Raw genomic sequence first — 24,394 nt, 5'->3', positions numbered from 1 at the left:
TCAGACTGGCCCTAGGAGCGTAGTATCGCCGAGCAAGTTCCAACTCGTGTTACAGATAAGTCGCTCAGCCCAGTTGCAGCGCTCGTATGTCCTATCGTTAAGTTCGTTCAAGTCAGACTGGCCCTAGGAGCGTAGTATCGCCGAGCAAGTTCCAACTCGTGTTACAGATAAGTCGCTCCGCCCAGTTGCAGCGCTCGTATGTCCTATCGTTAAGTTCGTTCAAGTCAGACTGGCCCTAGGAGCGTAGTATCGCCGAGCAAGTTCCAACTCGTGTTACAGATAAGTCGCTCAGCCCAGTTGCAGCGCTCGTATGTCCTATCGTTAAGTTCGTTCAAGTCAGACTGGCCCTAGGAGCGTAGTATCGCCGAGCAAGTTCCAACTCGTGTTACAGATAAGTCGCTCAGCCCAGTTGCAGCGCTCGTATGTCCTATCGTTAAGTTCGTTCAAGTCAGACTGGCCCTAGGAGCGTAGTATCGCCGAGCAAGTTCCAACTCGTGTTACAGATAAGTCGCTCAGCCCAGTTGCAGCGCTCGTATGTCCTATCGTTAAGTTCGTTCAAGTCAGACTGGCCCTAGGAGCGTAGTATCGCCGAGCAAGTTCCAACTCGTGTTACAGATAAGTCGCTCAGCCCAGTTGCAGCGCTCGTATGTCCTATCGTTAAGTTCGTTCAAGTCAGACTGGCCCTAGGAGCGTAGTATCGCCGAGCAAGTTCCAACTCGTGTTACAGATAAGTCGCTCAGCCCAGTTGCAGCGCTCGTATGTCCTATCGTTAAGTTCGTTCAAGTCAGACTGGCCCTAGGAGCGTAGTATCGCCGAGCAAGTTCCAACTCGTGTTACAGATAAGTCGCTCAGCCCAGTTGCAGCGCTCGTATGTCCTATCGTTAAGTTCGTTCAAGTCAGACTGGCCCTAGGAGCGTAGTATCGCCGAGCAAGTTCCAACTCGTGTTACAGATAAGTCGCTCAGCCCAGTTGCAGCGCTCGTATGTCCTATCACTCGGTACGTTCAAGTCAGACTGGCCCTAGGAGCGTAGTATCGCCGAGCAAGTTCCAACTCGTGTTACAGATAAGTCGCTCCGCCCAGTTGCAGCGCTCGTATGTCCTATCGTTAAGTTCGTTCAAGTCAGACTGGCCCTAGGAACGTAGTATCGCCGAGCAAGTTCCAACTCGTGTTACAGATAAGTCGCTCCGCCCAGTTGCAGCCCTCGTATGTCCTATCGTTAAGTTCGTTCAAGTCAGACTGGCCCTAGGAGCGTAGTATCGCCGAGCAAGTTCCAACTCGTGTTACAGATAAGTCGCTCAGCCCAGTTGCAGCGCTCGTATGTCCTATCGTTAAGTTCGTTCAAGTCAGACTGGCCCTAGGAGCGTAGTATCGCCGAGCAAGTTCCAACTCGTGTTACAGATAAGTCGCTCCGCCCAGTTGCAGCGCTCGTATGTCCTATCGTTAAGTTCGTTCAAGTCAGACTGGCCCTAGGAGCGTAGTATCGCCGAGCAAGTTCCAACTCGTGTTACAGATAAGTCGCTCCGCCCAGTTGCAGCCCTCGTATGTCCTATCGTTAAGTTCGTTCAAGTCAGACTGGCCCTAGGAACGTAGTATCGCCGAGCAAGTTCCAACTCGTGTTACAGATAAGTCGCTCAGCTCGCTCACCCTGACCCCCCGGACAGCCGCGGTCCCGCGACCACCGAAAGCCCGGATGCAATCGACAACCAATCACTCAATTTGCACATTACCTCTGGAGCATATTTTCCAAGTGTAATTGCAGTAAATCAAAACAAAGTTATGCTCCATAGTTTACTTTACAATTTACAAACGGTACATACCAACGAAAATATAGAGCTATGTGTTATATTATGTTTTTATGATATTACAATCGAATTGAACTTTAAATTCAAAAGTGTAGTCCAAAGGCCGAGAACCAGATTTTATTGTATAACCTGGTTTTAATGGAATCAATAGAGAATCTTCTCTTAGAGTGCAATTCCTTGACTATAAGTGCACTAAAGTACTGTTTTAAGTATGAAGACACAACATATATAACAATTGAATGTTGGGTTTCACGCCCGCTTAGCGCAGCGTCTGTCTTGACATCTGGAATCTGTGAGAGAGTCATATTTCAGTCGTTATATTAAGCGGAAGGTGAAATCCCAGACAAAAAATATTTCTATAGAAACCCTTTTTCTGTGATGAAATGGAACTAAATTCAACATTTCAAACTAATAGTTACGCCTAAACCATACAATAAATTTTTTACGAAAACCTACCATTTTCTAGCCCCCATTTTCTTTTATGAAAACAGTCCATGTCTGTGTAATTTTATTTAATTTCACCAAATATAATTTAATATAAATGGTATTATGATGTTGAACGATAAGAATATTTATGTTATTATTTTAGCACTGGTATGTTTCTTTTTTAGTTATGTACGAGCGTGGTCAATTTCAGTAATGCACTGCACATTTTAATATTTAATGTTAAAAATGTAACCTCTAAAAAGGCTTAGCCTTCTGAGGTCCTAAATTTTCTCGCCAGTAATTAAGAATGCAATTTTATTTAGATGTCCTCTAATTTATTTGAAAAATACCATTTTATTTTAATTTTGTAAGTAATGATTATTTTTTTATCACTAAGTTTTATACATCATGTTTCCTTTTGTTTGTTTCAAAAAAAATTTTATATGAAAGAGAAAATAAATATTCTTATTGTTATTCCATTCGCATGGAACAAACTCTTCACTCTATAGCTTCGTTATATGTTGAAAATTCGGTTGCTCCACCGTGCTTTGAGATCCTGTCTAAACATGACAATGAGAACACCTTTTAATCTAGATTATTCCAGATGGCTAAGGTTCTTTTTTAGTGTAGATGACGCTGATGTCGAAACGGTACAAAGAGTCCATCGACGGTTTTTGGATCTCGGTGGTCGTGGAATACATATTCCCGGAGTCAAGTCTGAGATAGTATCATATTTCAATGGCTGAAATAAACGGAAGTTGAAATGGGACTAAACTCACCATTTACATGGAATAAACTCTTCACTCCATAGCTACATTATGTGTAGAAAACTAGGTTGCTCTGCCGTGCTTTGGGATCGTGAGTAAACATGACAATGAGAACACCTCTTCATCTAGATTATACTGGGTGGCTGAGACCTCTTTTGTAGTGTAGACGTTTCTGATGTCGAAACGGTACGAAAATATCGATGGTTTTTGGATCTCGATGATCGTGGACAACATATTCTCGAAGTCAAGTCATAACCCTGCAAGAAACGGAAGTTAAAATGACGCTAAAATCAACAATCGCCATACCTTTCCCACCATGAAAACGTCCTTTCCATATCTATATTGTATGAATCATTGTCATGTCTTGCTGTATAAAAAGCTAAATTATATGATTTTTCGATGCAGATTGTCAAATGCTTTATAGGCAGCCAGAAACAATGAAATATGCTTTAATAATTAATTCCCAGCGGATCCAGACAACAAGCCGGCCAGTGCAGAGTTCTACGGACGCTTGTAATGACGGGATGTGCGCATGCGCAGAGCGTAACGTTCTCAAGGTCATTGTGTTGTCATTGTCTTGTACAAGTCCAAGGATAGACGATGTTTAATCGTCGTGTAATAAATTGTGTAGGCTTGCACTCATTTTGCGTGAGTAGATGAAATAATTTGGGTAATTATTCAACTCATTTCATAACAAACAACAATAAGTATTAGTTACAGAATATTATTTTAGAAAGGATCTTGTAAAATACCTGGTAACAGATTATGGAGTTGTCAAAGTATAAGTTTGCAAAAACTATTGTGGATAAAATAAAGTTTAGTACGCTCTTATAATGAACTACACGATTATATGAATTTACGTTTTAACTAGATCTAAATCGGGGTAATTTATATTTGAAAAGATCATAAGTATAGTGTTGGTAATGAGTCGAATAATTAAACAGAATTTGAGTGTCCCTCGAGAGTAATTACGTATTATTCAAAACTATGATGTGACGAGTGTGTGCTCTCTCGTGTATATTGTGTTTTAGTTTTTTTAACACATTTTAAACGTGTAAAATATTATTTACGTTGCCTTGACTGATTTATAAAAAGATTGAGATTTATAAAATCTCAATTTTAACTCTTAGATCATCACGTATTTAAAAGAAATTACTTTTTATTCATTTTATAAAAATAATAAACTTAATCTGCTCTTTTAGTAAAAATTGAAATAGTTTGAACTAGTTATTGATTAAACAAATTCATTTAGAATGTACAATTGATTGATTTAGTTCTCGTTGAATAAATAATACTTGATAACTTCTAATACTGTTTTTTTTTCTCTTAGGATAAGAAGCTTAGAAATTGCACCTAGTCCTATAAGGACCTTCGGGCTGCTTCCGAAGTGACAGAATATTCTGGATGGGTAAGGTTGAAGATAGGGACCACCTCCTGTCGATACCCATAAGGAAGAATTTATGGCACTTATCTTAAGTCATGTCCCCTAGGAAGAAGGGAACGTCATCTCAGAACCAGCCTCTCCGGTCAAATCAGACAGGAGGAGGCAACCCTTATGTCTAGGCTAGCAAGAACCTTTGACTCTAAGCCAACGAACCCCACCAAACTCCAACAATCATTTCCCTCAGTACACAATATCTATTGAATTACCCATGCACTCCAGAATCTTAACATTTGCGGTTAGTGATATGCCGCTCCTGGACATCCATAAGGTTGCCCAGATTTAAGTGACATCGGTTATGCTGTGCCCTGTTTGGGTCAACTGGAAGGTATAAACCAGCCAGCAGTGAACCCTCCTGAATAATTGATGATGTCTTAGTGAATCTCTAACCACACTAAAAAAAAATAAAAAAACTACTTAACTTTAATATCCTCCAGACAACGACCAGCCTTCCTAAATACGCCAGAAGAATTTCTTGCACGGGTGTCTTCAGTAGTCGTAGGAGGATGATAGGTGGTAAAACCATTTATGCACTTCAAGCTACTCGATCCACCTATGTATACATGGTTGTAATTTCGGTGTTTATTGATATCCTTATATGGGTGTAACAACACTGACTGTTAAGCTTATTTATCTGTCAGTAACACTCACTCAGACCACTAGGTGTCAGCAGCATCATCGTTCTTGTTTACTGCCGAGGCTGGGGTAGCTGCAGCATGCTAGTCCGTGATATCAACGAGCAAAATAGCTGAATAAATAAATTTGTAAACTGAGTATAATCATATCAGACATAAAATGTAGCTGATTCGTATTAAAAAAGTTATAGAATGTAAAATAAATGTTAAAAACCGGTATCTATAATTTATTTCACCGCTCTTTTCTGTTGTGTCATATTTATATCACAGCAACTTTTATTATTTAAACACATCTGGAAACTTAATTCAATAGACAAAATTGTGAAATTATCATGTGGCAAGACATCTTTGAGAAGTATCTTATCCGTATTACCTAGATTTCCAACCGTGACATTTGGCTGAGCGTTACTTGATGAGTAGGCTGACATAATATCTCTTTTGTTTACCAGACGGATATAAAAGTTTCTTTCCTGTGTGATGTCTGTCTGTCTGCAGGACATCATGGGAATTAAATTAAACTTCAGTAAAGTTACGCAATATGTGCTGTTACATACCTTGTTATCAACTACGTAAAAAATTGTTAAGTATTTTACGTAACTAAACTAACTCCAATCATCTCTCTCATCTATGGTGAATAAATTTATTAAACCGCTATTAACTTGACTAAATCAAAACGCCAAATAACATATAATGTACAATTATGGCTTATACCAATCGATATAAGGATCGTCTACAGTAGTGTGTATTCAGAAGTAGACATATTACTGTGGTTCACCTCGTCATAAAACAGACTTACTGAATAACCTCCTCATTATAAACTGCCACAGTGTAGCCAACTGATCAGCGCAAGCCGCTATATGATCGTAGCTTATGGTATGATTACAACACGTAGCTGATCTAATGAAGGCAATTACATTACTGGTTGTACAGTTAGGTGACGTAACTATCAACTCAATACAGTTAGCTTGTACAATTATAAAGATAAATTATGCAATTACTGTATCGTAAAAAGGTTTTTAAGAGATAATAAATCTTTGCTTTCGTAGTAATTGTTTTTTAGGTGGAAAACATGTTACTTAATAAATAAGATTTACGATATTAAAAAGATTGTATGACTTTTACTAAAACATGTTTTCTATGTTTACTATGACAGGGCATTGAAATAAACGTCTCGCTTCTGAAAAGAACAAAGAAAGAAAGAAGATTTGGTTATCATTTGTACGATCAACATGTTTTACGTAAACAAACCAACACGGCCAACACGTGTTAGTCTGAATCTTCTCACAAAAACTTTGCGTATTGTGTGTGATTGTCTCTTTACGCAAATAAACAAAAAAATGTATGGGTTGTAACAATTTTTATTTTATAATTAAAGTCAAGAGCTATTTCAATACACCGTTTTGATTTTAATACTTTTTCAGAAAATTACAACAAATTATGTTATTTTAATGTAGAATCCGTCATGTACATGTGTTTACAAAACAAATTGGATTTTGGTTACAAAATTAAATAATTTCTTTTGCTAAACTATGCGAATTTATCGTAGCGGCCTAGGTTTTGCAAACGTACACTCCTTTTTATTAATCTATTAAATTTTGAAATCAGCACTGTTTTTGGAAAAATGAAAACTATTTACGAGAACCCTATAGGTTTTTAAAATTATAATATTAGTTGTTAAGTTATTTCCTTTACAAAACCAACTGTATATCTATACGAATACAGTCATACATCCATAATTCAAGTTTAAAGACAAAACAGTTTATACGATATAATCTCCTAAGTATAAAAAATGAAGAGCATATCTTTTTTAAGACTTATATGAAGGATAGTTTCATATTTTGAGTTTAAAAATAAGTTTTGAGTAAGTAAGACTTTGTTAATAGGATGTGTTAGCACAGAATGTGGGTATATCTTTGTTAATATCACTGGATGATGATACAAATACAAATCGCCATTACCATCAAAAGAACAATAAAGTAGCTGGTGATTTACACAGGGAGTATCTATAGATAGTATTAATATGGGGAACGGCAGAATATTGAAAATTGAACTAGAACGGTTTTATAATTTTTAACTAATGTTATAAAATTTATAGAAACTGTTTGCTTATTACAGGAATTGAGCCAGATGGAATAAAAACAACAACAAAAACAGCTAAGAAATGTTCTTCAATTCGAGGCAGACAGACATAAGTTATAATATAGCGTGATAAAAGTTTTCATAAAAACGTATCATCACAATACATTTAAACGTAATAACATTAAGCCAAAAGTTAAAATCAAAGTCATTAATTTAAAATATGTTCATAATATTACAGAATGGAATTGAAAACTTTTCGCTGTGACGTCAATTTGTTTTATTAAAATTATATATTTTCACTTAACTAATAATTTCAAACAAAATAATAGAAAGCTAAGCTAATATTTATGTGGAAATAAAGACACGTAGCATATACTGTAGGTGTTCTGATTTGCAAGAAATCAAAATAGGAATCTCGATTTAATCTATTGGGAATCAGGGGTGTAGTTATAAACCACCTTACAACTTTTTAAAAATAATAAGATGGTCCCGATACTGTGTTTAGGCTTTAGGTATAATTAAATAACAAAGGTAGAAAGTATAGAGAGGCAACAATAATGAAAAAAATAACACGTATTTCACTCCATTTTATATTTATTTTATGCATTACAGACTACAAAATCACAGACTTAATGATAAAGTAAACAGTGAAATACATTAAAAAAGATTCTGCAATCTTGTGCAGCACACAAACGTACACTGTTTTGTATTGTACGAATTTAAACTACATTCAAATCAAGAACTTCATTTTTAAACCGTACAACTGAACATTTCGAAAACGTTGACATTTAATGCGGGAGGGCTCGAGAAAATGTGTAAATAAATACGGTCAGAAGTTTCCCGGGAGGGGAAAACAAGATGTCGAACAGCAGGAAGTAAGCCACGGAACTGTTGACTGATGAAGAGCGGAGATACAGTCGAGGGGGCAGTGCGTCGGTAGTAACTTTGACTTGATTGTATTTGTTCCGGTACAAGCAATATTTGACAAGGAAGTAGCCGTCTATTGCCAGTCGGATGTTGTTACGAAAGAGTTTTACGTAACATGGACAGTATCGTAAAATAGCATATAATATTCATTACAATTATATGTACTTCTTTTCCTTCATCTCGCATTGCCAGAAAGTTTACAATAAATCAAATAAATTAGTTTTCAATATTCCTGTAATACACTATGGTACTCCGAGCGTCTTATAATGCTATTTTTGATTTTGTTTTATATCACTCACTACTTTTAATATCTTACAATAATTCATTTAATTACTACTTCAATAAAAGTGTTTTATAACGTACAACTCATATCTTTCTTGTACCCCACATTATAATGTAATAAAATTTCAAACAGATGTAGAAAGTACTCATACATCAGTTTATTAACTTAAATATACGTATAAATGTATCTCTTGTATATCTTGAAACAAGAAATAATGACAGAGCGCCACTACAGTAATTTAATGTTCTAAAATGTATCTAAAATATATCACATACCTGCGCTACATAAGCTGGCAGTGAGCGTGATAAAATTAATTACATCTATTATTAAATATTAAAAGCTACATATAAATATTACTTAGTCTTTGGCTTTACAACAGTATAGTGTATTTAACAGGCCTAATACATTATTGCACTTGTATAAATTTGAAGAGCCTTTCTGAAGAATTTGGATCTGCCTGAATAAATGTTCAGTACTAATCTTTTTGTAGTAGTTTGTAAGTAATTTAATCTTGTTACGTAACTTTGTTGATATCAAAAATAATTTCGTTTAAACCACGAGTAATACAGGTACTGCAGTTTCGTCTTTTTTTTAGTTTAAAATCTAAAATATATACTTTGCAATGTTCTGAATAGAGAATCTCCTTTTTTACACTATGGAAATAAAATCAATGTTCATCCTTGGCATTTCAAACTTGTTCTCTGATTGCATTGGATATAAGTCCACTGAATTTTTCATTATAGATAGTAACATGTCAATGATTTTTTATTACATTTAGATTATGGCTGTAAATATTCACATAGGAATCGTGTTCCTACATTCCTTGAAGATTGAGTTTACCAAAATTTAGAGACAGTAAGGAAAGGTTGGTGCTTGAATAATAAAACCAAATTGGCTCTTCGAGAACCAAGCTCCGCTGAAGAACAGCACTATACCGATGGCTCCGGAGATGTGGAGGTCACGCCTTGGCAGTGGTGGTGATTGCGGTGGCAGTGGCGGTCTGCTGGTCCTCCTGGTGGGGCGAGGTGCCGTTACTTCGTCTGTGGTACGGCTCCGGGTACTCGATATCGGCTCCCACCCCACTATGTCCATTGTATGCTGGCCGACGCCGAGCGTCGTACTCCGATCCGGAGGGGTAGCTGCCTCGTTCGTCATCGTAGTAGTTACCCCCTCCACCACCCCTTCGGCTAGAGCTGCCGTGGTCATCGTGCCCGTGAGAGTGGTCGTGCACTCCTCCTCTGCAATCGCTGCAACAATAGTTAGATTAGTTTTCAAACTCTTGGAAACGAATTAGTCCTTCCAACCCAGTCGGAAAAAGTAGGGTTTTCTAACTTAAACACAATAATTTATTCACATGGGCTTAACACGTGTTCAATACACAGAAAACCGTTCTAGAAACAAAAACAGTTTAATAACAAACGAGTAGAGTTTACTAAGCGGCCTACACCCTTTATTTGGTTGTTTTTATCGAATGGGTCGACGTTTTTATCCGAAGGAAGAGTTCGATATTTAAATTTATTTAACTTAGCATATTATTTCAACTTATTAGTAAAGTTATAGTAAATGTAATGTAAACAATAAACAGCAAGAAGTTTCCAATATTTTGAGACTTAGAAATTACGATAAATACGTGAAAAATATATTAGATATTTCATACAAGGGACGAGATTTGTTTAAATGGCTTCAAAATGTGGGTTTAGTTCCTGGTAACCAATGGGGAGAAATTTTTCTACCATTTCACAAAAACAGTTACGGTACTCGTTAATATCAAGGTGGGCAAGTTATAAACATTTTTTTGTTTTGTTTTGTGATTTTAGTGTAAAATTTATGTTTTTAAAATTGTAATGTACGAGATTCTTCTGGTTACGGTAATTTATTATAACTCTTATTGTGTGCGAGTTTTACATATTGAAGTTGGATAATATATCGAATTGTTTAATAAAAACAACCGAGTAACGAGTGTAAGCGGCTTATTAAAGTCTCCCCTAACAAACTGCTAGTAAATGTTTAAAGCATTCCTTTTTCTCTAGCCTCATAAATTACAGAGTAAATTTTTTTAAGCTTGAACGCCCACCATGTTGAAATAAAATGGCGAACCAATGTGGTAACGAACTTAGCCGAGACATTTGCAGCAACAATTTTGTAAGTTTCAATCTATATAATTTAACGTATATTTCTTTAACTGAGGTTGGTTTTGAAAAAAACAATATTCTATAACTCTAGATTGTCTTTTAGGAGCTCCAGTGCTGGATGTCCGGGGTCCTGTATGACCTAAATTCTCAACACTATTTTGGTTGCAATGACATCTTTCTTCGTTACTATGATTGGCGTTTTCTGACAAAAAAAGTCATTTTTGTGGACATCTGCAAAATGTGCATCGAAATGTGACGCCTTGACCAATTATATTAATATGGACATCCATATTAACTACGATATTCACAGTTACAAATTCAGAAATAAAAATCTGAATAGGCTATTACAATAGGCTATTTCAGTGTTGAAAAAATGTTGTTAAAATTTATTTATGGTAAAAAATCAAACTAATATACGAGTAAATTCCTTTTAATATCATAATCGATAGCCAACAGAACGGATTGGAAAAATGTACGTAAATATATTTAGCACATCCATGCTGATACCAGCTTTTCAAAAACCACAAATTATTTACATGCTAATCATGTTTTCAAAGTAACAAAAATATTTTTAAGAAAATGAGATTAAGCTTTGTTTTTTAGTTTTAAATTATTGATGTGTCTGTTTATTAAGAATATTTTTAGAAATCCAAATAACGACCAACTATTATACTCGGGTAAAAGAAATAATTTTAGTTTTAATCAAGCATTACAACGTAATGTACACGTAAGTACTCACTCCTTGTAGCCGGGAGCCCAACTAGGCTGTAAAGGTTCGTTATAACTCCAGCTGGGACGCGGGGCAGGAGTCGGTATACCATAGTTCCACTTGGAACCTCCAGGCTTATCGTGAGCTCCGTGGTGATCGTGATCGTGAGGTCCTTGGTTCCAAGAGCTACCTCCCCTGACTCCAGGAGCCTCCACCTCCAATGGCAGTTGGACCTTGACCTCCAGACCCTTGATTCCATGAAGATCCAGAACCTCCCTGGCTCCATCCTGAACCCGTGGGAGGTTGATTCCATCCTGATGGACGTTGACCCCAGCTTTGCCCAGACCCTCCCTGGTTCCATCCAGAATTTGAAGTCCCTTGATTCCAATTTGATCCAGAACCTTGACTCCAACTTCCACCGCCACCCCAACCTTGACCTTTTGAGTTCGAAGACCACCCAGGTCCAGTAGACCCCTGATTCCAACCAGGATCCGGTTGACTAGTAGCCCATCCTGGTTTCGTTTGTGGAGGACCTTGAGCCCAACCTTGTGGAGGACCTTTTGACCAACCAGATGAGCCCGCCTGATTCCAGCCTGAATTTCCTCCCTGTCCCCAACTAGGCTTTTGAGACCATCCACCTTGGGGTTGATTTTGACTCCATCCTGATCCATGTGTGTGAGTTTGGCTCCAGCCTGGTGCGGTTGGTATGTCTGTCCAGCCTGATCCTCCTTGACTCCAGCCACCCGAAGATCCACCCTGTTGCCACCCTCCTCCAGAACCCTGGTTCCATCCTCCTCCTTGATTCCAGCTCGGATTTCCAGGACGCATAAGGTCCCATTGAGCAGATATTGGATCTCTGGGCATACTGTACCCCCATTGAGATGGTGGCCCTTTGCTATTCCAAGATTGAGAATCTTTAGGATGATTGTAACTCCATCCTGAGGCATATCCACCATTGCTAGTGTGACTACTTCCTCCTCCCCATCCACTCGAGGGATTACTACTACCACCCCCACTACTCCATCCTGGACCAGTATTTCCCCAACTTCCACTTCCTTTGTCATGACTATGGTGGTGACCACTATTATGATCGTGCCCAGACGGCCCTCCAATCCAATTTAATACCCCTCCTGTAACCCTAGTAGAGTCATCCCATTTACCACTTCCCGTAGGAGGTTGTCTTCCTCCCCAACCAGATGACCCTGGCGCAGTATTCCACCCTTGACCTTGATTTTGTGACCACCCTCCTCCATTATTTCCACCCCATTGTCCTCCTGCACCACTTCCTCCCCACTTACTCCCTCCGCCACCCCACTGGCTACCTCCACCACCGCCTGTTGGACCTCCACCACCCCACTGACCCCCATTACCTCCCCCCCATTGGCTTTGTCCTCCTCCCCACTGCCCTTGTGGTTGACCTCCCCAGCTTGAATCAACTGGCTTTATAGATCCAGTCCACGAACCACCCTGCGGTCTTCCCCAGTTCTCTTTCTGCCATCCTGGATCGCCTTTAGCCCATCCTCCTTTGCTAGCCAGCATCATTATCCGGTAATTCCACTCCGGACTGAGATTGTCGTATCCGTTTCCTCGGTATTCTGGATCCCTGGATGCGGCAGATCCACATCTTGAGCACGGTGGATCTCTCTGGGAGTCCCAGTTGAAGGAAGTCACTCCTCCCCTCATGTTCCAAGAACCTGCCCCGGGACCACCGCTCCCATAGTTGCTGCCATAGCGACTCATGTAGTACTGATCGCTGCGGGTTGGTCTGTAGAGTGAGCCCCTGCATCTCTGGAGTACCACCAAGATCAGAGCTGCAGCCAGCCATTTCTGGAACAGATATTCTCTTACTGTAATTACCACGGTACACAATTATTACTTAATGTTAAGTACAAACGTACATAACAAACTTCTCATATTTAGAAAACCCATGCATTGCTATTCGGTTTGACACAAATTCATTGGCAAACTCTAGCGGCATCATGTCATTTAGTTGCTTGTTAATGTTGAAATTTTGATGATATTCAGCTTTTCAATTTTTACGTAGTTAGATTTGTATTATCAAACTATTTTTTTAAACATCTAAAATATTCTTTGTTTGAAGTTTGTTTTTAAAAATGGAAGAATTGTGAAGGAAACTGAGTTTTTCGGACATTTTCCATCGTTCAGTCATACAATAAAATCGTAATTAAATTTCTTTGAAAGGATATTTTATTTCTCTGGACAGTCGGACAGTCAGGGCTGAGCGTTAGCCTTGCGAAGGAACTGAACAATATCAGTTCTATGTGTCTATGTTTCTGTCTGTCTGTCCTAGCGGTATCTCGAGATCAAAGTGACCAATAGATTTTAGAAATGTTTAAATGAAGTTTCACTTTTACAACTAAATACATAATACAGTACATTTCGAATTTAAGCGACAAGTTCGATCCTGTTGCATGTCACTCATAATTTTTTGCTGGCTAACGAAAATATTTACATTGTTCTTATGGGTAACAATGACGGCAACGAGAAAATAGCAGAATAAATAAATTTGTTAACAATCTTCTACAGAACTTGCTACAGACTAGGAACTTTGCATAGAACCTCAGCAAGCCTGTTACGTGACACTTTGACATACTCGTACTATGTATTTACTGGCACCATGTAAGGGAACTTCTGTACCACAATGCCTTTTAATTACTGGTCCTGAACTAAAAGTGAAAACTATTTAACGCAAAACTGTGAAGAACTTGCAGGGAAATTAACACATAATCTGATAAACTAGTTACAAAACAGTTTGTCTGACAAATTTTCTAATAATTAAATTGAGTTAAGTACGGGATGCTGCCTTCTACTTAAATTTAAATTCATTATTCCCTTTAACCATATATAATTTGACTTTTTATTCATATTGTAATCTCACAACTCACAAAGTCCTGAAACAAATTACATATCAGCTGTAATAATAAAAATAAATAAATTACACATGTCGTAACAAAAATCCATACATATGTGTTTAAAATATATGGTACAAATTATGTTTACTCTCTAAACTTCTAATGGAACGCCATCTTAAGTCATTAAATTTAAAACTGTGAACTTGTTAACAGCGATGCTTGTGTAGAAGAGAGCGAAGCTACCTCGTGAATGGGAAGAGCTGAACCCATAAGCGAGGGAAACTTGTGACTTCTTTAGTTGTGGCTGGATGTTCTTTAAGGGAAACCTGTCTCCATTATTATTGTTAAATAATAATATAACATATTTAAGTACTTTTTATTTGTAAAATTGTATTACTTGTTCGGCCCGATATTTTGAAGTTGGATTTTACAAGGGGTTCACTTGAAGAACAACCAATTAACAAAGTAATGTTATTACATTTTCTTGAAATATTTCTCCCAGAGTTTTTAATTTCTGATTAGATTTACTCTCTTTGTATCTTAAAAGGTAATTTCCATCATGTTACGAGCAAATAGTAAATAGGCAATGTTTAACTCTAACAATTAACTTCCAAACGTAATCAAAATTCAAACAATGATGTAAAATATTTCAATTCATTATTTAAAGGCTTACTTGATCGGGAAGGCTTTCTACAGTCTTCATAAGGCTCTCGTGATACCCATGTCTTGCTTTTCTATAATTGTTTTTTAATACTGATGTTTTGACTTCCACAAAAAACCTTTGTGATCTATTGTGTGAATAAATTATTCTTATTCTTAATCTTCTTGTTTTTTGAACCTAAATTCCTTTGGTGATGAGAATAGGACAGACTAAGATGCGCGATGGAGAAAAGGAAACTAATGGAGAGTAAGGGTGAGAGAGATTGGGAAGAAGGTCAAACTTAAAAGATGAAAAACATATTTTGTGAGTTAATTTTGGATTTTGCTAATAAACCCTCTCTTACACAACGCTAGGACCAACGGCTTCGTAGGTGACTTCCAAATCTCCTCAAAGTCTCTGCAAATAGCAAGAGGTTTCTTGACGTTTTTATTTTGCAGTAAACGTTTTATCCATTAGATTGCGTCGTTGCAAGGGAGGGATGGGAGGGGAAAGGGGCGAGGTGGGATGGGAAGAGTGAGAATGAGGGAGAGGGGAGTAAAGGAAGAGAGAAAAGTGGTAAAGAAGTGGTAAAAACCGAACTGTAGCAAATAGGTGACTCGATTGCTGAGCACCTTTTAACCGAAATGAGGCGCCTACCTACGCTCACTGTAAACGGTCTTCCTTTGAACAGTCCCTTTTACTATTCCACATTGATGATCCGCATAAAAACGAGTGACAGTTGATAAAAACTCGTTTTAACTGGGAAAACTTTTCATTTTGTTTACAGTTAACAGTTGTTTCAATGAATATAACCCTAAAGTATGAACCATTAAACGCTGTATTCCCTAAGTGTTAATGAAGCAAATCACTCTAGGGATTGGAAAAATGTCTGTCCGTCTGTTTATGTGTGTGTTTATCCGTACGGTATCTCAAACTCTAACTGGCCTATAGACTTGAAGTTTTGCATGAAGGGAGATTTGAAATAGGAAAGTGTAATGTCTTGGTAATTTTCTGTTTTTAATTCAGTTTGATGGAACAAAAATTCCTGTTTCAGGATCTGGTCTTGGAATTGATATATAATTGATATTTGTTTATAAAAAATTGAATTTAAAAAAATTCAAATCAACAAAAACAAAAACCTAGCTAGTTAGCTAGTTTTTTCAAACTTTTTATATAAACTCTATGATTGGTTTCGAAATGTTCTAACCTTTATTTTAAAACAATAAGTATATACGATAAATGCTATTATTGTTAAATTAATTCCATGGTGATTAAACTTCCTCCTTTCTATTCCAACAATCACTGACTCAATCTGACTCATATTATTTACTAAAGATGTAGGTTATTCACTACAACTGTCCGCAAAACGCAAATGTAGATGATATACAATCAGACTTGTATATAGATGGTCCAGGTGCAATTAATGTAGCTTTCTGTGAGTTAGTTTAGTATAGGAATAAATAGACACATTGCATTCTATTATTTTTCTTAAAAAGTGTTTAAAACAGAAATAGTAGCCTACAGAAATGAGGCAATGTTTCCAAGAACTAATAGAGTGATAGTTGAATTACAATAAAGGCACTTATATCAACTACAATGCTATGAAGTTTTGTAACATAAAATGTGCACTTGATACTTTTAGAGCAGAAACACTTTATGTCATAAATTGGCAATAATAGTTTCAATGTTCTTGACTTCAAATCTACCGGAAGAATGCCAACAATAACAGCACCCCTTGCGAGAACTGATACAAATGTACCGGAAATAACAAGTGACCTTTGGAAGTGCTGTTGACTTATATTGCAAATTGTAGTACTTTATTGTTTAAACTGTTCCAGTGTAAGTTAAACAATACATTAATAGTGTAAAAAGATATTTTCACTCACTGAATTTTTCACTGCAAAATTTACATATAGTTTTTTGCAATATATAAATTTTAATTCAACATCCTACGGTATACTCTATTATCTTGAATAATTATCTGGCCTCTTGGCCAATATACTTATCTTAAAAGAATATTTAGACAGACATAATTCAGTTTGCTACTATCAAAGACTTTCTTATTTATACATCAGACTTTTTGAATCTTTTGGTCTAAGCCCAAAGCCTTTTTTCTACAAGCCTCCATACGACTATAGTATCACGGTATCTGAAAAAGACCAGGCTTACCAAATGAGAATCTTCAGAGAGAATCCTAAGAGCCTCCGGCCTCTATAAGGCAGGTTTCAACGGGAAACTCTGGCCAGTAACCTACAGTCTCTCTATTGACAGGGTCTAAGAAGTTTCCGTCCTCTTGAAGTCTCTGGCTCTTACAGTTTTAAAACCTAGCCTGAAACATCTTCGACTATATGACCTCAGTAACTCCTATTGGCCCTAAAATCAAAGTTTCCACAAACTTCTTTCATCACGTGGACTCTCTTGGGATTTTAGAATATTCTTTCTAAGAGTGACTTCATCCATCTACGGTAATTGATTTATATATGCCCACTGAATTGGTTCCAAATGGTACATGGAGATATATCCTGTTCTGGGATCTCCATACCAAATTTAGGGCTCAAAGATAAACTAGAATTAGAAATTGAGAGTTACTTCCAATTTTCATGCATAGAAAGTACGAATTATTAGCATATAACTATACAAAGATACAGATGTTTATACAAACACAACTGTATTGGAAATTATCATTGAAAGTCTAATCGTGTGCGGTTACATAACAACCGATGTTGTTTTAGGTATAAGTAAACTTGTCAAGGCACGTAAATGTGTTCACAAGTAGGTTTGTGCGCGGTCATTTGCTTATCACTCGACACTGTGTAAACGAACTGTGCAATTCTCCCTCTTGTCGTACAAAGTAGCTGTTTACTCCCGTTACACATGGAGTAAAGGTTATTTTACTACAAAATACAACTTTACTTTGTCTTCGTGTGCTGTAAAGTACAGCGTTCTTTGGCTGTAATAGCTATATTACTTACTTTGAAAATAAACATAATAAATTTAATTGAAATATATTTCCTCTGTGAGAAACAATAGTTACATTCATTGTGTTTCCACTTTCAACCACCTGGAATTAATATGTCACGTAATGTGTCACGATAAAAAAACGCGTCAAACATAGGCTACATATAAATCAGGAACTCGAGTAAACTGTGAGATATTATTATTATACGCAGGGTGTAAAAAAGTTCAGCACAGACATAATAGTTCAGGTAAAGCAATAAAACATGGTACATCACTACTGTACCTATAAATGTATTTTTTTAACTACCATTTTTGTCCTGTCAGGGGGATGGCCCGCAAGGAGTCATAAGGAAGTCTTAAATAAGGGTATAGGTCGAGTAGTACATCAAATTAAACGTCCCTATTAGTAGAGTACAATGATGCAAAATCCGACGTAAAAAATTTCACTCGAAATAAATTTACTCTTCACATCCAATGGAGGACGGTCTACAAGGAGTTCGGCAAAACATTTAACGTGAGCATAACTCAACATGTACATTATTTTAAACTAACAATATTTGATGTGAAAAGTCAATAACTATCTTAAACACTATTTCTTAAGTTCAGTATTAATTCACAAAGTTTAACTTTTACAGACAAGAATATTAAACCATCTAAAACAGGACCTACATTGTAAATATCTCAAAATTTAAATCAGCGTAATTCTTCCTTTTCAGGTCGGATTAAAGCATTGTACTCTACTAATATAGACCTTTAATTTGATGTACTATGCGACCTATGCTCTCATTCAAGATTTCCGACTCCTTGCGGGCAATCCCCCTGGGATGACAAGAAATGGTAGTTACTTAAAAAAAGTAGATTTATAGGTGCAGTAATGATGTAACAAGTTGTATTGCTTTACCTGTAATTGTTCGGGACTTATCAAGCATGTATAATACATGTACCATGTGCTTAACCTTTTTTTCTTTTTTTTAGAAGAAAAGAGGCAAATTCCCTTTTTATTCTTTGGTCAATTAGCAAATTAAAGGCAATATTATCAAAGGCTCTTCTTTTTTTAAATAAACCAATATAAAAAGTAATATTGATGCTTTACAGTACAGATTTTCGCTCTCGTTTGTGACCAAAAGGTGCAGATAGAGTACGGGCCAAAAGGAGAGCGACTTTTAAAAGTTAATAACAGTTAATAAGTTCATACTATAAAATATCGCTAAAACTCTTACCTGTACCTTTCAAGTGTGTGTATATCACAAATTGAATCTACTTACAGAAGAGGAATTTGAGGTAAAGTGGTTAGTTGGACTTCGTCTCTCTTTTTGTATGATGTATTTATAATTTTAACACAAATCATGAACGTCAGAGACAAAAAATGTGTAAACTACGATTTTGTTTGAATCCTCTACCGTACTTTGAAAGGTGTTAACTGTTTGATATGTGTGCATGTAAGCACAGGTTACTAGTTAGTTAGTATGGGAAATATTTCATTTGGCATGATTAATCGATTTTAAATATTGACAAATCTCTTCTAAAAATCGATTACTTACCGGCCTACGAAATAGTTTGTCTACCTCCCAGAACAATGAAGAATTTCACTGTTTACTAACGAATTTGTCACGGATTAAAGTGAGCACTAGGTCACTGGAGGCACTAATCCAAGGTGTAACCTTCACCTTCACCAGGTCACGCTTATCGTTGGGAAACTTGACATCGATGTAACCGTTACCGCACGTGACCATAACAGTTGTCTGTCCTATAATATACAATCCAGTTATTGTTGTAACCTCATAGAAAATTATGTTCCGTAACGCATCATCTTGATGTAAGTTCTCGTACTTTGATTTAGATTTGCATTTAGAATAAATCCCATGCAGGCTTCGCTGCATACTAAATCCTTAGTCTATAGCTTCTGTCACTTTGATGCGTAGGCTACAGATAGACTGACATAGAAAGACAAATTGACATATCCTGGCAGATAGAACGAAAATGTGTCAACCTATTATGTAGTGTATACTTTAATGACACTTAGTATTCACCACGTATAATTCCTTCTTACCTATCTATAAAACGAGTGCAATGCAAAATAAGTCAGGAAGCTTTTAGTCTACAGGTAACTTTGTTTTCTCGATACGTGCGGACAAACAGACAGATTGACAGACAGGAATGATATTTTTCCAGCTCTGAGATTGATAGGCTGTACTAACGCTCAGGCAATTATTAATTTTAGTTTAAGAAAAACTTGTGATACCGTTGAACATTTTTAGCTTTTAAATAGTGATAATTGAACTATCCGAAGATATTTTTGAGTTCATGTAACCAAAATTAAAATTCATTACAGTAAATACATTTTTTCGACCCATTGCTTAGTTAAAATTTTGTACCAAACAAAATATTACAATATTATACATTTTCTTTAATTATTTATTTATTAACTGAAATTCATATCCTAATAAAGAGTCACAACAGCTTTAAATTTTCTTTACAGATACCAACCCCCCCAATGAATAAAAACGGCAAGAAATTAGCCCTGCACATGAACGACACTACACATATGTTTCCTTATAAACTGAAGTATATTATTTATATTTTAGAACATTTAGGGCTGGAATTGGTTCATTTGTTCGAAAGCCCAGTTGAGTGAACTTTCATCTACCATATTTCTTGTTGAGCCTTCAAAGGGAGTCTCAGGAGTAAAATTCTGACCATGTTATCCTTTATATTTTCTAAGAACGATTAGTACTTACCTAATCACTAACATCTAAAACGTCTTGGAAAATTATAAGTTTTCCTAATATAATGTACTCACTATAAATAAACAAATTGAAAATAATACACAATGTTTACAAAGAACAGTTACATTAGACATGCTCTACTAATTAATATTTCACAACTTAACAGACTAATATTGGAACATTTGTTACATTAAAGACCAGTGAGGCGTAGCCCCTAGGGATTTTCTAAATAGGAATAGGCCTATAAAAATGACCTTTAGTACAATCGGTTGAATAACTTACGCAAGAAAGCAAAACAAACTAATAAAGTCACTTTCGCAGTTATAATATTATTATGATTTACACATTAAAATATTAACTATAATAATAAACACATTTCTTAAAAGGACCTTTCTCTCAAGGAAAGGTATAACAATATTTTGTGTAAAAATAAATTAAGCCACAACTTGTAGCTAAATGACTTGAAACCTGTCAATCAGAGTCCGCGCCGCACCGATAGCAGAGAGAGTAAATGTTTATAAAATGTAGGGGAACAGGCCGCCGAGAGAGCGCTGCTTTACAGATTTACGGAGCTGAGCTGTCAGCAGCAGGTATGGGTAACAAACTATCATCAGAGTCCGCGCCGCACCGATAGCAGAGAGAGTAAATGTTTATAAAATGTAAAGGAAAAGGCCGCCGAGAGAGCGCTGCTTTACAGATTTACGGAGCTGAGCTGTCAGCAGCAGGTATCGGTAACAAACTATCATCAGAGTCCGCGCCGCACCGATAGCAGAGAGAGTAAATGTTTATAAAATGTAGAGGAACAGGCCGCCGAGAGAGCGCTGCTAACAGATTTACGGAGCTGAGCTGTCAGCAGCAGGTATCGGTAACAAACTATCGACAAAGGCTGAACGTGAGATATGCTTTGACAGTCTGCAAACCTTTTCTTGACGTACTGCCCATAAAACAGGGTTCTTTTATTTCTGTAGGTATACAAAGTAACATTTGCTTTCCAAACAATAATTTTATATTTGTCATTGAATGGATATTAAACTCCAATAAAATGTTTTTTTTTTTCTTTTGTGAAATAATAGAAAATTTATATTCCAATAAGAAGAGCTCCTCCTCCTTCATTCCAATAAAATGGTTTTTTAACGTAGAAATTTAAATTAGACGAAATTAAACATACAGGGAAACCGTAATGTATAGATTGATAAATTAAATGTAACATTTTTCTCCGTATCAGGTGAAATGAAAACTGGTATCTAAATCGGTTCTAATGGTCAATACACAATGTAAAGAAAAAGTCGATATTAGTGCATTTCTGGATGAAAGAAGTATATTTCGCCAACAGAGGTAAGATTGGAAGCAGGATAATGGAAGCATCTGTATTGAGGGTGGCATGAAGACAGCTCTTATAGTCGAGAAACAATTATCTTCAACATTAACGCAGGGGGGAATACGCTACACTAAGTATCGAATAACAGTCTTCGCTGAGTTGCATGCAAAATGTAAACTCTATCCTCATTTCATTAGGCTACATTTAAAATGTCAAATGATTGCTCTTAATTTGATTACACATTTAATAATTTTTTTTCTGTGGTTTTCTCTGTGCTTATGGTTACTCATATCTCCATTGTAAAATTCTTCGCTAACGCTGAGCCAAATCCTTTTGAGTGCCACAAGCCGTCATTAAATTTAAGTTTCAGGGCAGTTAGTTGTCAGGAGATTGTGCTGACAGACAGTTAGAAATACAACTTTGTCATTCCCTCGAAGGATAGACTTCGCTAACGCTGAGCCAAATCCTTTTGAGTGCCACAATCCGTCATTAAATTTAAGTTTCAGGGCAGTTAGTTGTCAGGAGATCGTGCTGACAGACAGTTAGAAATACAACTTTGTCATTCCCTCGAAGGATAGACTTCGCTAACGCTGAGCCAAATCCTTTTGAGTGCCACAATCCGTCATTAAATTTAAGTTTCAGGGCAGTTAGTTGTCAGGAGATCGTGCTGACAGACAGTTAGAAATACAACTTTGTCATTCCCTCGAAGGATAGACTTCGCTAACGCTGAGCCAAATCCTTTTGAGTGCCACAATCCGTCATTAAATTTAAGTTTCAGGGCAGTTAGTTGTCAGGAGATCGTGCTGACAGACAGTTAGAAATACAACTTTGTCATTCCCTCGAAGGATAGACTTCGCTAACGCTGAGCCAAATCCTTTTGAGTGCCACAATCCGTCATTAAATTTAAGTTTCAGGGCAGTTAGTTGTCAGGAGATTGTGCTGACAGACAGTTAGAAATACAACTTTGTCATTCCCTCGAAGGATAGACTTCGCTAACGCTGAGCCAAATCCTTTTGAGTGCCACAATCCGTCATTAAATTTAAGTTTCAGGGCAGTTAGTTGTCAGGAGATCGTGCTGACAGTCAGAAATACAACTTTGTCATTCCCTCGAAGGATAGACTTCGCTAACGCTGAGCCAAATCCTTTTGAGTGCCACAATCCGTCATTAAATTTAAGTTTCAGGGCAGTTAGTTGTCAGGAGATTGTGCTGACAGATAGTTAGAAATACAACTTTGTCATTCCCTCGAAGGATAGACTTCGCTAACGCTGAGCCAAATCCTTTTGAGTGCCACAATCCGTCATTAAATTTAAGTTTCAGGGCAGTTAGTTGTCAGGAGATTGTGCTGACAGACAGTTAGAAATACAACTTTGTCATTCCCTCGAAGGATAGACTTCGCTAACGCTGAGCCAAATCCTTTTGAGTGCCACAATCCGTCATTAAATTTAAGTTTCAGGGCAGTTAGTTGTCAGGAGATCGTGCTGACAGTCAGAAATATAAATTTGTCATTCCCTCGAAGGATAGACTTCATTATCGCTCAGCCAAATAACTGCAAGCTTATGCCTTTTTCTGAATCTCCGTAGATTCAGTAGCTCTAGAAAGATTGTTTCAGGCCAGGATGAGATGATAATGATGTACCAGTCCGTACTGTATGAGGTGGATAATACTGACAAAAAGTGCACAGCTTCGGGCGGGGGAGGGGGGGGGATTTGAACCAGTGCTATCCCAAACTCAAACTCTTAAGTGTGCCGCCTTAGAACGCGTAGCCACCAACTCTTATAATAGAAAACAATAATGAATTCCTCAGTTGCATTGAATCAAACATTAGTATTTCTACAACATTCATATATCTGTATTTATGGCAATTAATACAAGGAAAAACTTACACTTTATTTTATTTTAAATTATATAAACCCTATGATATGTTTCTAAATGTTCTAAATTTCATTTAAAAACTATAAATATAATACGAAAAATGACACTAACCTAGAATTAATTCCTTACTGATTTTAACTATCCCCTTTTTTACCTAGTTTCTGCAGAATCATTCAGACTCATCTTATTTACTAGAGACTTATGTTGTTAACTACGAAAACCACAAACGAAATGTGCAATCAGACTTGTTTGTATATGGTCCAGGTGCAATAAATATCGTTTCCACAAATTTTCTTTACCATATTAATAAAGACACAAATTTTGTTCTATTATTTTTCTAAAAAAATTATTTAAAACAGAAATGTAATCTACAGAAATGTGCCAATATGTTTCCAAGAAGTAATAGAGTAATAATTTAATTACAATCAAGGCACTTATATCAACTACACTGCAATGTAATCTTTTTAGCACTTGATTACAGTTAGAGCAGAAAACTCATAGATTGGCAATAATAGTTTCAATGTTCTTGACTTCAAATCTACCGGAAGAATGCCAACAATAACCACTTGCGAGAGCTGATACAAATGTACCGGAAATAACAAGTGACCTTTGGAAGTGTTGAGTTAAGGTCAATAATACATGATGTAACAAAACTCTCTACATAACATTTAGGGTATTGGACCTAGATGAGGTAAAAGCTTAATAAATTCAACAGTCTACGTCTTTTTTACTATATTTATTCCTTTTTATATTATTTATTACAGAAACCAGTAAAGATAAAAACTGTTTCAAATTCACTACAAT

The 24,394-nt window shown here is 36.6% G+C and overlaps 1 protein-coding gene across 4 annotated transcripts in view; it reads right to left on the bottom strand.

Moving 5' to 3' along the window:
• Positions 1 to 7,727: 7,727 nt before the first annotated feature.
• LOC124358994 (uncharacterized transmembrane protein DDB_G0289901-like) overlaps positions 7,728 to 24,394 on the bottom strand; it is a 60,492-nt gene continuing 43,825 nt past the window's right edge. The window contains exons 1-3 of one of the 4 annotated variants that reach the window (XM_046811297.1): positions 12,206 to 12,398; positions 11,233 to 12,163; positions 7,728 to 9,608 (exon numbers count right to left, since the gene is read on the bottom strand). In XM_046811297.1, the coding sequence (XP_046667253.1) occupies positions 9,320 to 9,608; positions 11,233 to 12,163; positions 12,206 to 12,266 (1,281 nt within the window). In that variant the 5' untranslated portion in view covers positions 12,267 to 12,398 and the 3' untranslated portion in view covers positions 7,728 to 9,319. Of the gene's footprint in view, positions 9,609 to 11,232; positions 13,030 to 24,394 lie in introns of those variants that run through there. The other 3 variants (XM_046811296.1, XM_046811295.1, XM_046811294.1) reach the window with 3 other exon arrangements.

This window comes from Homalodisca vitripennis, chromosome 4 (assembly GCF_021130785.1).
Source record: "Homalodisca vitripennis isolate AUS2020 chromosome 4, UT_GWSS_2.1, whole genome shotgun sequence".
Lineage (NCBI taxonomy): Eukaryota > Metazoa > Arthropoda > Insecta > Hemiptera > Cicadellidae > Homalodisca > Homalodisca vitripennis.
Note: the sequence above shows the minus strand (reverse complement) of the source record. Positions and strands in the feature narration are given on the sequence as shown.